Source organism: Mesoplodon mirus (genome assembly GCF_964341445.2).
Source record: "Mesoplodon mirus genome assembly, chromosome: 12".
Classification (NCBI taxonomy): Eukaryota; Metazoa; Chordata; class Mammalia; order Artiodactyla; family Ziphiidae; genus Mesoplodon; species Mesoplodon mirus.
Window position 1 is genome coordinate 85,968,466 of NC_138988.1, and position 12,992 is coordinate 85,981,457.

Genomic DNA, 12,992 nt, shown 5'->3' on the forward strand with positions numbered 1-12,992 from the left:
ATCTGAAAAAGGGCACCAAGTACAAATTGTTTAAAAAGGAAGTTTACCAAAGTTTTAAAGAAAAGGGAATTCCAATGTTGTGCAAACAGTTCCAGAGTATTAAGAGGACATCTATCCTCCATATTACTTTTATGAATTGAATAAAAATTTGTACCAGAACCTGAACATGATTGCACACACAAAAAAGGGAAAAGAGATCAATTTAATTTATAATATTGAAGTATAAATTGTAAATGATCCATTGGCAACCAGAGATCAACAGAACATTAAATGAGTAACATATGATGCCCAAGCAGGGGGTTATATAAAAAAATGCAAAGATAACTCTTAAGAAGTTTATTTAAGTAACTCATCATAATATACATAAAGAGGGAAGGCCTATGCTCATTCTTCGGAGATGCTCAAAAGGCATTTTATAAATTTCAACATGCATTCTTAACAATTCTCAATAAAGCAGACATAGAATTCTTCATCATTGTATGATATATCTAATGACGAATAGTGCAGATCTTCAGCAAAGTAAGGGATAAAACAAGAATAGCCACCCTATTTAACATTGATATGAAGGTATGCGGCACTGAAATCAGGTGAAAGGAATTAGAAGTGAACTAATTGAAAGGAAGCAGTGAAATGTTTACTATTTTCAGACATCATTGCAAACATGTAAAACCCAACAGAATTATATCAGAAAGCCAATGCAAAAATTAGTCAATTCAGTAAGATATAATAGGATATAAAAATGCACAAAAATCAGTACTTTCATATAAAACAAGATGCTGGAAGATATGAATTGGGAAATACACTATGTATGGAAACGAAAACAAAATACCTAGAGCTAAATATAATAAATATGCCACACATATTAAGTAAACTGGTCCACATCAATCACATTGTCCCAATTTCCCTTCAGATGAATGACTCAAGCAGCATCTGGGACTAGGCTCAGTTCTAGAGAAGGGACTTGAGAGGAAGTCCTCCTCCTCTGGGGAGGCTTTCATTTGCTCTCAGTTGGAAACCCAGGGAGATAGACTGTCTTCCTACCACTACTTTGACCTGTGTGAACACTTAGAACTGTGACCAGCATGAGGGTGTAAAGCCAGGGTCGGGAGAAGAACAATAAGACTGCAGGGCCTTGGAGCCTGGGCTCTGATCCATGATTGTTACCACTGATGTTTCTTTAATGCTTGTCAGCTGAGTGGATACCAGGTGGTTCAGTAATACAGGACACCAACACCTTTTTAAATGATTTATCATACAAAACACCCACAAATGATCACACCGTAATTTATAGAAGAAATCAAGAGTTTGAGTTACTGTTTTCTAGTTAATTGTGGTTAGCCAGATTGCTGGCTTCCGGTGAGACAGAGAGCAATATTCCCACATCCCAGGTCAACATGCCCTGGACAACGCAGGTCACCAGGGCAAAAAGACCCCAAGTTGAGGACCTCAAACCACTTGAGCTTTCAAACAACTTCGCTGGCTTACAGAATCCATATTTTTCAGACACATAAGTAGAAAAACAAACAGGTTAATTTACAGCTCCTTCACTCTAAGAACACTTTCTACACGTATTAACCATAAACTTTCCTGTAAAAAGCATTTTGAAGAATTTTTTTTTTTGCCACAGTTGACTTCTGAAAGACCGTTGGAGCCTCACGGGGGCTTCTATATCGTAGAAAAATCAGTCGGTAAATTACAAACAGCAGCTGAGTACTAAAGTTTACAACGTAAGCATCCTACTTAATGTTTGAGTCCACAGCTCTCTGTCAGTATACGTGAGTGGCTCTGAAAAGAGCCTTTGGGCTAATTGGAGTACTTTGCAAGTTTACTTGGAGGTGGTATGCTCTTTAACAGCCTTCATGCCCTCAGACACAGCGTGCTTAGCCAGCTCTATTGGCAGCAACAGGCGCACGATCATTTCAATCTCCTTGTACGTGATAGTCGATCGCTTACTGTAGTGGGTCAAGCGGGACGCCCCATTCGTAATACGCTCGAAGGTATCAGCGACGAATAAACTCATGATATTTAAGGCTTTCGAGGAGATACCAGTTTCCAGGCGTACTTGCTTCAACACTTTGTAGATGTAGACAGAATAACCCTCTTTTCTGCATTTCTTGCGCTTTTTTCCTTCGTTCTTTCGAATCTTCGTTACACTTTTCTTAAACCTTTTCTTAGAAACACCAATATTTCTTGAAGACAGCTCTGCCATAATCAGTGTTAAGCTCTGTAGCGTTAACAGCTCTAGCATTAACAACTCTAACGACTCCATTAGCGCCAAGAAAACGAAGACACTTCTTCGGCGGAAAGGGTGGTATTTATAGGGGCAGCATTCAAGTGACGTGTGGAGAGGCCAGTATCTGATTGGATATCTGGGACTGTAGTGTATGTAAATGAGGTGATTCCCGTGAGCAGTTCTGATTGGATGGCCATCGGCCAATCAGAAAGTAAGGCAACCCTACCGTCAGACTACAAATAGGCCCAGTCGTAGATGTTACAGCTTGCTGTACTGGCGTCGTGGCTCCTCAGTCAACATGTGTGTGGGCGTGGGGAAAAAAGTGGTAAAACCCCCAGTAAAGGTAAGTCTCGCTCATCCAGAGCAGGCTTGCAGTTTCCGGTGGGTCGGATTTATCGTCTGCTTCGCAAGGGTAGCTATGTCGAGCGCCTTGCGGCTGCTTTGCCTGTGTATCTGGCAGCAGTGTTGGAGTCCATAACGGCTCAAATCTTGCAGTTGGCGGGCAGTGTCTGTTGTGACAACAAGGAGACGCACATAATCCCGTGCCACTTGCAGCTGGCAGTCCGTAATGATGAGGAGCTCAACAATTTGTTGGGTGGTGTGACTGTCGCTCAGGGTGGCGTCTTGCCGAACATCCACGCCAAGCTGCTTCCCAGGAAGACTGGGAGCCACCATCCCAAAGTGCAGAGCAAATAATCCAAGTGGAGGTTACCCGTGAGCAACCTAAACGTCTGGTGAAGAAAGATACCAAAGGCTCTTTTCAGAGCCACGTAAATTATCATTGAGGGCTGTGCCTGGGCTGTCTGGATCTGTGATTGTGACGTATTCCAAAAGTAGGCTGCCAAAAAGATCCGTTAACCGTAACTTTATCATGTTGATTCTAACACGTGAGGTTCTTTGCTGCTTTTTTATTACTGAAGGGCAAGTTCATGGGCCTCCAAGATGCCTATCGGGTGAGAGAAGGAGAAAGAGCAAAGCTTCAGCATTTCTAATACCCTTTTTAAGGCTCATTTTGATAAGTATTCGTGATGCCTATGGTTTAACACGTGCTTAGAAAATGTTTCTTAACATGTAATGTCCATCAAAAACCTAAATGGCACATGTGGGGAGGGATACCAGTGTCTCACTAGAGGTAGGAGTGTGACATGGCATATCATAATTGGAATTATTAGGGAGTTTTTGTCAGATCTTTCAGATGGTTTCATTTGATCTGTATTATAAACACCAAGAAAAATTGGAAAGCAAATGAACAGGTAGGCTGTCATAAAGTTACAGAAAATTCAGCAGTTTGCCTTATCTCAAGGAGAAAGTGTCGCTGGTTATTTTTTTAAAGTCATTGTTAGACACGTGAGAGCTAAACACATAAGACATACAGAAGCAGGTACGAAGTACAGAGTTCTGTAAGAAATTAAAAGATGAAAGTAAACTACGTAATATGTTGATGAGGAACAATCAAGTCACAAAAAAGCCAACCATGTTTTAAATTAATGTACATAGATAAGGCATGTGATTAAGAAGGGCACAGAAGGAAGGGAAATTTTTGAAAACGGAGGAAATTGTACAGATAATATTGAACAAAATTAGATTATGTTTAGAACATGGCATTAAAAACTAAAATGTGAAAATTTAAAATCTGAGAACGCTGATGTAAGTGATTGACTAAATGAGGAATATGTGAAAAATCTCCTAAACAGAAGAATTTCAAATCATTTATATAGATGCTCCCCCATCAAGCAGCTGGAACTTAACTCCCCAGACTTACCAAAGTGGAGTATGGAAAGGCAGGGGAAAACAGGAGTGACTTTACAGTAGAGAAAACTGGCAAACACTACCGCAAATGATCAGTGTTAAGATCATCAGTGATAAACCACGTGGTTTGCATGTGCCATTAATATGATGTGTTGAGAAGGGCAATTCACTTCTCTGGTCTTCCAGCAACACATAATCTCAGTCTAAACATGAGAAAAATGTCAGACAAATACAAGTTGAGGAATATTCTAAAGAATATGAGTCCTCAAAATTATCAAGTTCATCAAAAACAAGGAAATTCTGAGAAACTGTCAGCCCAGAGCAGTTAAGGAGACATTACAAGTAAATGTCATGTACAACATGACACGGGATTAATCAGCATATACCTTATAGTCAGATTCCATATTCAAGGTTCTTCCACATCCACATATTCAACCACAGATTGTATAGCACTGTAGTATTTACTATTGAAAAGTATCTGTGTATAAGTATACCCGCACAGTTCAAACCCCGAGTTGTTCAAGAGTCAACTGTATTTTGGATTGGATCCTGGAACAGTCAAAGTGCATTAGGTAAAATCTAATGAAACCCAAAGTTTAGAGTTTAATTCACAGTAAAGTACCAGTGTTATTTCCTAGGTTGTGACAAATGCATAAATGTTGACAACAGAGGAAATGGTGAGAGGTATATGGGAACTACCTTTACAACTTTTCTGTAAGTCTAAAATTGTTCCAAGTTAGAAAGCTTATTGAAAAAAAAATAAACACTTTTTTAAATCAAAGAAGAGTCCCAAATCCATAACAAATGAAGAAATCTCAATAGACTATCGCTCATAAGCTGAAAGTATGAGTGGCTCTGAAAAGAGCCTCTGGTTTCAGATGTTGGTGTCCTAAAAAAAAGCTCTCTTGTAGCTGTTGTACTTGGTGATGAGACATAGTGCCTTGCACACAGCGTGCTTGGCAGGTTCCCCAGTCATCAACAGGCATTAGTTCTCTGGAATTCCCTGTAGAGCAGGGGTCCCCAAGCCCTGGACCATGGACCGGTACGGGTCATGGCCTGTTAGGAACCGGGCCACACAGCAGGAGGTGAGTGGTGGGCAAGCAAGCAAAGCTTCATCTGTATTTACAGCCGCTCCCCATCACTGGCATTACCACCTGAGCCCCGCCTCCTGTCGGATTAGCAGCGTCGTTAGATTCTCATAGGAGCACGCACCGTACTCTGAACTATGCATTCGAGAGATCTAGGTTGCACACTCCTTATGAGAATCTAATGCCTGATGATCTGAGGTGGAGCTGAGGCGGTGATGCCAGCGCTGGGGAATGGCTGCAAATACAGATTATCATTAGCAGAGAGGTTTCACTGCACAGAGACCATAATAAGTCAATTGCTTGCAGACTCATCAAAACCCTATCAGTGACTGACAAGTGAAAACAAGCTCAGGGCTCCCACTGATTCTGCATTATGGTGGGTTGTATAATTATTTCATTATATATTTCAATGTAATAATAGAAATAAAGTGCACAATAAAGGTAATGCACTTGAATCATCCTGAAACCATCCCTCCCCGCCACCGTCCATGGAAAAATTGTCTTCCTTGAAACCAGTCCCTGGTGCCAAAAAGGTTGGGGACCGCTGCTGTAGAGGATAGTAAAGAGTCTGTTGTAATGAGCCAAGTAGGTTGACTCACCAGTGATGTACTCAAAGGTCACAAACGAGTTCAGTATTCACATGGCTTCCGTAGAGATGCCAGGGTTGGGGCAAACCACAGCACTGTCTGTGACATCTCTGGTGTTTCTTGCCTTTCTTTTCATCTTGAGGATAGCTTCTTGGAGCCTTTCTTGGACATGACAGTAAACTTAGAGAAAGACTGGGAGATAGGAGACACAGCCATTATCTACCTTGAGAAAAGAAGAATGGCAGGCTGTGAAGCCACAGAGCTTATTTATATACTGTGTATTCAAATGAGGTATTGAATAAGCAATTTCTGATTGGAATAAGAGCAAGAGGCAAATGAATGCAAATAAGGTATCTCAGGTCAACTCTGATTGGATAGTACTCCTACTGGCATCAACCTCTCAGAAAGCAGAAGACTATAATGTGGGGTCTTGCTCAAGAGCATTTGAACCCAGGGGCCCCTACAGCTGCTCAGTTTTGTAGATTTCAGCCTCAGCTTGTTTTGAGAGAGACCAATTTCCTTAACCCAAGTTTAAATTTCCAAAGAAATGGATCTGGCCCAGTGTGAATAATATGATATTGGTGCAGTTCTTGGATTGTTTCTCCTATTTCATTACCACCACCACCCCCAGGCAATTTATATTGCTTCACAGTTACCACTCTACTTGGGGGTGGTAGACTTACTGGTTCCCAGTTGGCATTTCCCCTCAGTACTGGTTTGATTACTCTAACCAGAAGTGGGAGTCACAGATAGAGGTTTGCAGAGTTTGACCCTGTAGAATATCAGTGCCCAGTATGTGCTCTGAAATTGGAGAGATAAAATCCTCATATTTTCATGGGGGAGATTGCTCAATGTCAGTGTCAAAAGGACCTTCCTGGCCATAATTGTTTGCTATCGATGGCACTGAGGGTCCAGAAAACCCCTAAGGGTGACAGTGTATTAGAGTACCTTTGGTTCCAGTGTCAACCAGAGCCATCACCTTTTGTTTACTTCTGGGGGACAATGAATAGTGAGTGAGCACAACATGGAGCCTCCATTCACCTGCAACGGCCCTCTCCTGGAGACAGTCTTGGCCACATCCTAAACCCAGTATGTGGGGGCACCCACCATGAATAAGACCGTGTCTCTGAGGTCTCCACTGGAGCAGGTGGGACATCAGGAAAGGTAAGGGTAGGTGGGGCAGGTCTAAACTGTGGTTCAGGTTTTAAGGCTTTTCACAGGCTGACCAACACAGCATTGGGTTGTTGGTCTATCTTTTCAGGTGGAGTCCCTGCAGCAATGAGGTCAAACCCCACTTGCTTCCAGGCTACTTTTACCAGAAGCTTTACAGCTGATTGGGATAACCTACTGGCTTCTCCAGCTCCCTCTCTGTCTCAGGTCTTTCCCACAGCCTGTACCCACTCCCAGGGTTTGTCAGTTTCCCTTAAGATTAGCAATGGATCGCCCAACATAAATATCTTTTCCCATGACTGGACCCAACATGGACATCGGTGTACATACCAGGTGCTGGGGGAAGACTGGAGTATCATGGCTTTCACTCCTGCAGTGAATGTAGCCCAGTCAGGGCCTTCAGAGATCAGGGGCATAGATGACCTGACTCATTCCTAACTCCTTAAGAATTTGTTGTATCTTCTCTATAGATTTCTAGAATCCCGCGTACCCAGGGATATCTCCCCCCTCCCCCCAATTGGGCCAAGCCTCTCTGTAGGATAGAATGACTCAATCTATAAAGGAGGGAGTACCTTGAACCCCCACACGATGCAGGTGCTGCCAGAGGGCAGGGCGTGTGGGGATGTTGCTCATTTTCTCTGCCTCCTGCCCAGTCAGAGAAACACCATTGCTCCCTGTATCCCATAGCTGTGCTAATAATGCCTGGATACTTTCCTTGGCCTTTGGCTGGAACATTGCAGCTATATTAATAAGCTCAGCAGGTATATAGTCTCTCATCATGAACATTTCCTGAACTGGGGGCTGCCCCGCTGACTGACATTGTTGTTGCTATGCTTTTGCTTTTTTTGCATTAGGGGTTGGACAGCATGGGACATTCTGTCCATTTCACTGTCACTCACCTCTTCATCCTCTTCATCAACATCCTCTTCATTCTCCTCACTTTCCTAGTCATTCCACCTCTTAGTGTCCCAATCTGGCTTTGTCAGTTCTCAGACCTTAATCTGTAGTAGCTTGTGCCCTCCTAGCTTTGCAAAATGGCACCCTAAAGTCTACACCTTATCCTGTTCTCCTACCTTGCCTGCCAGCTCTGAAGCCAGCAGAGTAGTGGACACCCACATGTCCTTCCTAAATCTCAGCTCTTCTTCCAGCTTTCTAACAGTGCACTCTGTGCAGTACCTCAGTCAAGCAAATTCGATCAGACCGAGTTTTTAGGGCATCCCAGTACTCATGCAACAGTCCACAAGCATCTAACATACAGGCCACCCTCCCCACACAGAGGTTGATGACCAACCTGGGATTCCCCCCAGGTGCCCCTTTCCCAAGACCCATTTCTTTAGTCTCCTGGTTGGCTCACCAATTATTGGTTTGCAAACTTGGTAGTTCCCCAGGTGAAATTCAAAACTGGCCATCGTTACAGAGGGCAAGGGGAGACTGAAAAAAGAAGCAGACAACTCCAGATTGGTGGCTGGCAGTTTTAATAAGCAAGGGAACTTACATATGAGACTTGTCTTGTGCAGCCGCAAGATGAGCAGATCCCTGCATCTGCCCACCAGAATCTTAAAGAGTTTATACAGCAGCCTTAAGGGGGTTCAGCCACGAATACAGTCCAGGTGGCCTCAGTAACACATTACTCTCTCAAGGCTGCATCTTTGAAGTGTCTCCTAGTACAGGGACAGTGGGTGGAAAGTTCATTCCAAGGACAGGGGAGGGGTGAGGAGTCTCCAGTTCAAGGGTCAACTAGTGGTCACATCCTCTTGATGACCTGCTCCAACAACATCTCTCAACTGCTCCCCCCTAGCTTTCAGGACAAAATTCAGATTCCAAGCTAAGCTGTGGAATCTAGCCCCTGCCTACCTCACTGGGCTTTTTTCTTATCACAGTCTCCCATTTGTGGTTATATCAATATACTTGCAGTTCCGTGAATTTAATTCACTTTTGTCTTTCTTAGTTGTATTTCCCCCCGGAATGTTCTTCCTCTCCTTCTTTATTTAGTTTCTGTAAATCATTCAAGATTATGGTCTTGTAATAATATTTCGTTATTTCAATCAATGCTGTAATGAACATGTACACGCAAATAGCTTTTGCCTCCTTCTGAAGTAGTTGCCTTAAACCATTACTAGATATAGGATGATTGGATCAAAGAGTATACATGATTTTAGGGCTTTGTCTGCAATTGTTAAATGATTCTTCCAAACGGTTGCATCAAAATGCCACAGCCAAGCATGAAAGTATATCTGTTTTATTTTGCTCTCAGAGAAGTTGGTGCTGTTTAAATAAAGATTTGCTTAAGTGTTAGGGTAAAGTGCTACCACGTTATTGTTTTAATTTGCATTTCTTTTTATCATTGTGAGACTGCACGTTTTCATTCATATATATATGTTTGTTTTTTCCAGTTAGCTCCATCTTGTGAAATGTCTCTTTCGATTCATTAAAAAATAATTTAAACAACAAATCCACATTTGTTGTTCTCTAACATTATAAAACCTAAGTTATGTTGGACGCTTAATAGAATATCTGTAAAATCTGAATAAAACAATTTACAATGTAGTCAGTAAGAGCCAGTTGAAATTTTTTAATTGCCGCTTGACGAAGAACATATTCCTCGTTAACTTGAAATGTGGTCACACGTGAGCTCCTTTAAAGGCAAATATAATCTTAGCTGACACCAGAGGGAGCCCAGTAGGCATTCCACGTGAAAGTATATCCAATTTTTAGTGCATTTCTGAAATGACCCCGGAGAAAATATACAGTGAAATTATGAATACTGCACTTAACAGTCCTAGAGAGAAAAACAGAAATCAGTTCTCAAAATATATTTTCAGACTTCAACCTTTCTTGAACTAGGAAATATATAAAATAAGAATGGTGATTAAATGAACGATTGTAGAACACCCACAAATGCCTTTACTGATCTTGTTTTAATTGTTATTTCTGACTCCTGTGAACATGGGAATCAGTCAGACCTGCTTCACAGCCCAGCTGGGCTGCTTCTGAGTTGAGTGTTCTTAACCTCTCTGCCCTGTCTCTTCACTTGTACCCTGTAATTCCTACCTCACAGGGTTATCGTGAAGGTCAAATTGTAGATCACATCAATGAAGCATCTGGCACATAGCACATGCTTCAGATATGTTAGCTCTTCATCTAGTGCAGTGGTTCTCAACAGGGGGTGACTTTGCCACCCAAAGAACATTTGGCAGTATCTGGAGACACGTTTGGCTGATGGAGCCTGGGAGAAGAAGCCTTTGAGGCAGAAGTCCTGAGTTTGAGTCCTGGCTCCGCCCCTTTCTACCTGGGTGACCTCTCTTGATATCTCAAGCCTCTTTCCCCGTCTATGGCATGTAAGGAAGAATCCCTCATGAGGTTTATGTGGACTTTAACCATTCAGTGCTTCACAAGCATCACCTATAATCCTCTCCTTTGCTTGTCAGGTTCTGCCTCACAAAGGAGTCTTGTGGCCAAGCTCAGAATTTACCACAGAATTACTATTGTATGGCCTTAAGTTGCCAGTGAGAGGCAGGTGGATTCACACTTATTGAGCATCTACTATGTGAGGATTCCGTGTTCAACACTTCAAGCCCATTGTTTAAGATGCAAAAAATGGCAAAGCATTAAAAGGCAGCCAAGGGGCTGATCCAAGGAGCTATCTACTTTTTCAGTGGACGAAGGGTAAGTGACTGGGAACGTTAATTTAGTTCCCTTTTTTTTTTTTTTTTTTTTTTGGTTCACCTGCCCTGCTCACCTCAAAGCTTGCTTAAAGGAGGAGGCCACAAATGAATCAACTAGATGCCTGCAAAGTAGGAGATAGGCTGAGGTGAGGAAAGGCTGAAGAAAGGAGATCTTAGGTAGAGGACCCTTTCCTCCAGCAGTGGGGATTCCAGGGCTGGGGGCAGAGCTCTAAGTACACAGCCATTCTACTCCCTCCTCATCTTGGATTCTCTCTTCTCCTGAGCTGACCCTCTCTGCCCATCTACCTCCCTTGTCTACATATGTCTCTACCTACAGATCTACCTCTCCCAGGCTCAAGCTTATCAAGGGTAGTGGGTTGTGGTGAATGCTGACAGAAAGAATGAGTACAAAACACATGGGCAGCCTGTTTTCAAAAGAAGGCTTGGGGCAGGGAGTTTAGCTTTACATTCTCACAGTTAATGGATTTAATCCTGTTGGAGGGAGAAGGGGGTGTTTCTCTCCAAAAAAAAGTGAAAATGAAATATCAAAAAATGGTTCAAGGGACTGGCAAAAATGGGAGTGGTTTTGGTTGATTTGAGCTCGGGGATACCCAAGCACAAGATCTGCTGGTGGGGCTGCTGATCTGGCTCCTTAAAAGTTTTCAACCAAAGATGCTTATCCAAGCAGAGATGGAAAGATGAGGCAGCCAGCTACAAAGTCTCACTCATTTATCTGCTCTGGACTGAAGGGTTTTTATATTGAGAATCTACATCTGTTAAAGGTCATCATCAATCCTAGGGCATGTGAGCCAGGCCTGCCAGCCCCCTGGTGACAGCGTGTTTGAGATAATTGCAGGCTGTCCTCTTCGACAGCTCCTTTTGACTGAACAAGTGCTGCCTTTCCCAGCACTTGCTTAATTTGGAGTTAAACAAATGCTGCAATACTGATGCAACAGCTGAGAGTGGTTCTCAGATAATCACTGTGCAAAGCGATATTATTAGCAATATTAGTGCTTGTTGGCAGATTACTATAATTGTGCCCGTGGTAATCAGTGCTGACTCAGAATGACACAGATTCATAAATAAGACAAAAAAGTGCATGCCAAGCAAGGATTTCCATGCCAGACAGCCTCTCCCTCCCCCATCATATGTTCAACAACATTCTCACTCAGTTCTTCTACCATCTGCACTCAGATAACTAGAGAAGTAAAATTTTGTTTTACTGTCTAGGAGAAAATGATCATTATATTTTGATAGATGAAATTGGGCTGCCTCTTTAAGTGGAAAATGTTGATCTCAAGACAGTGCAACAGAGCGGGACAATGGAAGGATTTGAGGGTCTCAAGTCTCATAGTCAAGGCTGGCCATGCCATGAGGTGGAGAAGACCACTGCCCACTTTGGAAGGTTTGGGAAGGCCAGAATTCTCCAAAATTATTCTTCCAACTGATTATTGAAGTCTGAAATGTCTTTAACCAGGGACAAAATCTCTCATACTAGCAATAAGAAATGAGGTTGTTTTCTAAATACATTATTTCACTAAAACGTCCTAACAATCTATGCTCTTGTTCTTTCATTATCCCCCACTTTGCAAGAAGTTTAGAGAAGTAAAATCACACACAGCTAATTACATGATAGTAGCCAGGATAAAGCTATTACATGCTGGTTCCTGACCCCATCTGACTGTTCTGCACCCCTATTTTACACTAGTGGTACCAGATTTTTCCCTGAAACCTGGCAACAAGGAGAAAACATGAGAGAAGAATGGGTTTCTGAAGCAAAAGTCCCCTCAAAAGAACAATAAAATAGAGACGGAAAGAGTAGGTGCCCCTGGGGACCATGAAGACAAGTTCTGTCACTTCCCACCTGTGCTGAGGACTGACCCTGAGCAGTGTTTCCCTCCTTGACTTTGGCAGGAGTCATGGAGCACTATAGTCCTGTAACAAAAGTCACGGGAGGCCTGCTTTGCCTGGGCACATTCTTTTGGAGACTAACACTGCTGTGACTAAATAGACCCCACCAGACCTCAGAGGCCCCAGCCTGGGGAAAAGGAAGTCTTGGTGATTTCTTTTATTGTGGTTATTTTCTTTACATTTTTCCCTTTCCAATTGTCCTCAAATACCTTTCTTTAGTCTTTAATTGACTGGAAACAGTTGCCAGTAAGGAAGAGAAGTATATTGTAAACTATTTGTAGGGATTCCATATTTGTCCAAAAATTGCTCTCTTGCCTCATTTCTTGCGGATAATTTTTGGCCCCCATTTACAATGGCTGCTTGGTCCTCCCCAACAAAATTCATGGTATAATATTCCATTGTATATATGTGCCACATCTTCTTTATCCATTCATCTGTCACTCAGCCATAAAAAGAAATGAAATGGAGTTATTTGTAGTGAGGTGGATGGACCTAGAGTCTGTCATACAGAGTGAAGTAAGTCAGACAGAGAAAAACAAATACCTTAACCTAACACATATATATGGAATCTAAAAAAAGAATGATTCTG

The 12,992-nt window shown here is 42.4% G+C and overlaps 3 protein-coding genes across 12 annotated transcripts in view; 2 read left to right on the forward strand and 1 right to left on the reverse strand.

Annotated features, from left to right (window-relative positions):
• Positions 1–12,992, forward strand: part of SLC17A1 (solute carrier family 17 member 1) — a 228,744-nt gene that overhangs the window by 121,854 nt on the left and 93,898 nt on the right. For all 10 annotated transcript variants that reach the window (XR_014295460.1, XR_014295461.1, XR_014295462.1 and 7 more), the window contains one exon: positions 10,256–10,493. The gene's annotated coding sequence lies outside the window, so the exon portion shown is untranslated. The remainder of the gene's footprint in view (positions 1–10,255; positions 10,494–12,992) is intronic.
• On the reverse strand, positions 1,826–2,269 carry LOC309813173 (histone H2B type 1-A-like; the record flags this gene model as incomplete). Its single annotated transcript, XM_082637751.1, has 1 exon — positions 1,826–2,269. The coding sequence occupies one exon, from the start codon at positions 2,267–2,269 to the stop codon at positions 1,826–1,828; it is 444 nt and encodes a 147-aa protein (XP_082493877.1).
• Positions 2,489–2,929, forward strand: LOC309813174 (histone H2A type 1-A-like; the record flags this gene model as incomplete). Its single annotated transcript, XM_082637752.1, has 1 exon — positions 2,489–2,929. One exon carries the CDS (start codon positions 2,489–2,491, stop codon positions 2,927–2,929), a length of 441 nt encoding a protein of 146 aa, XP_082493878.1.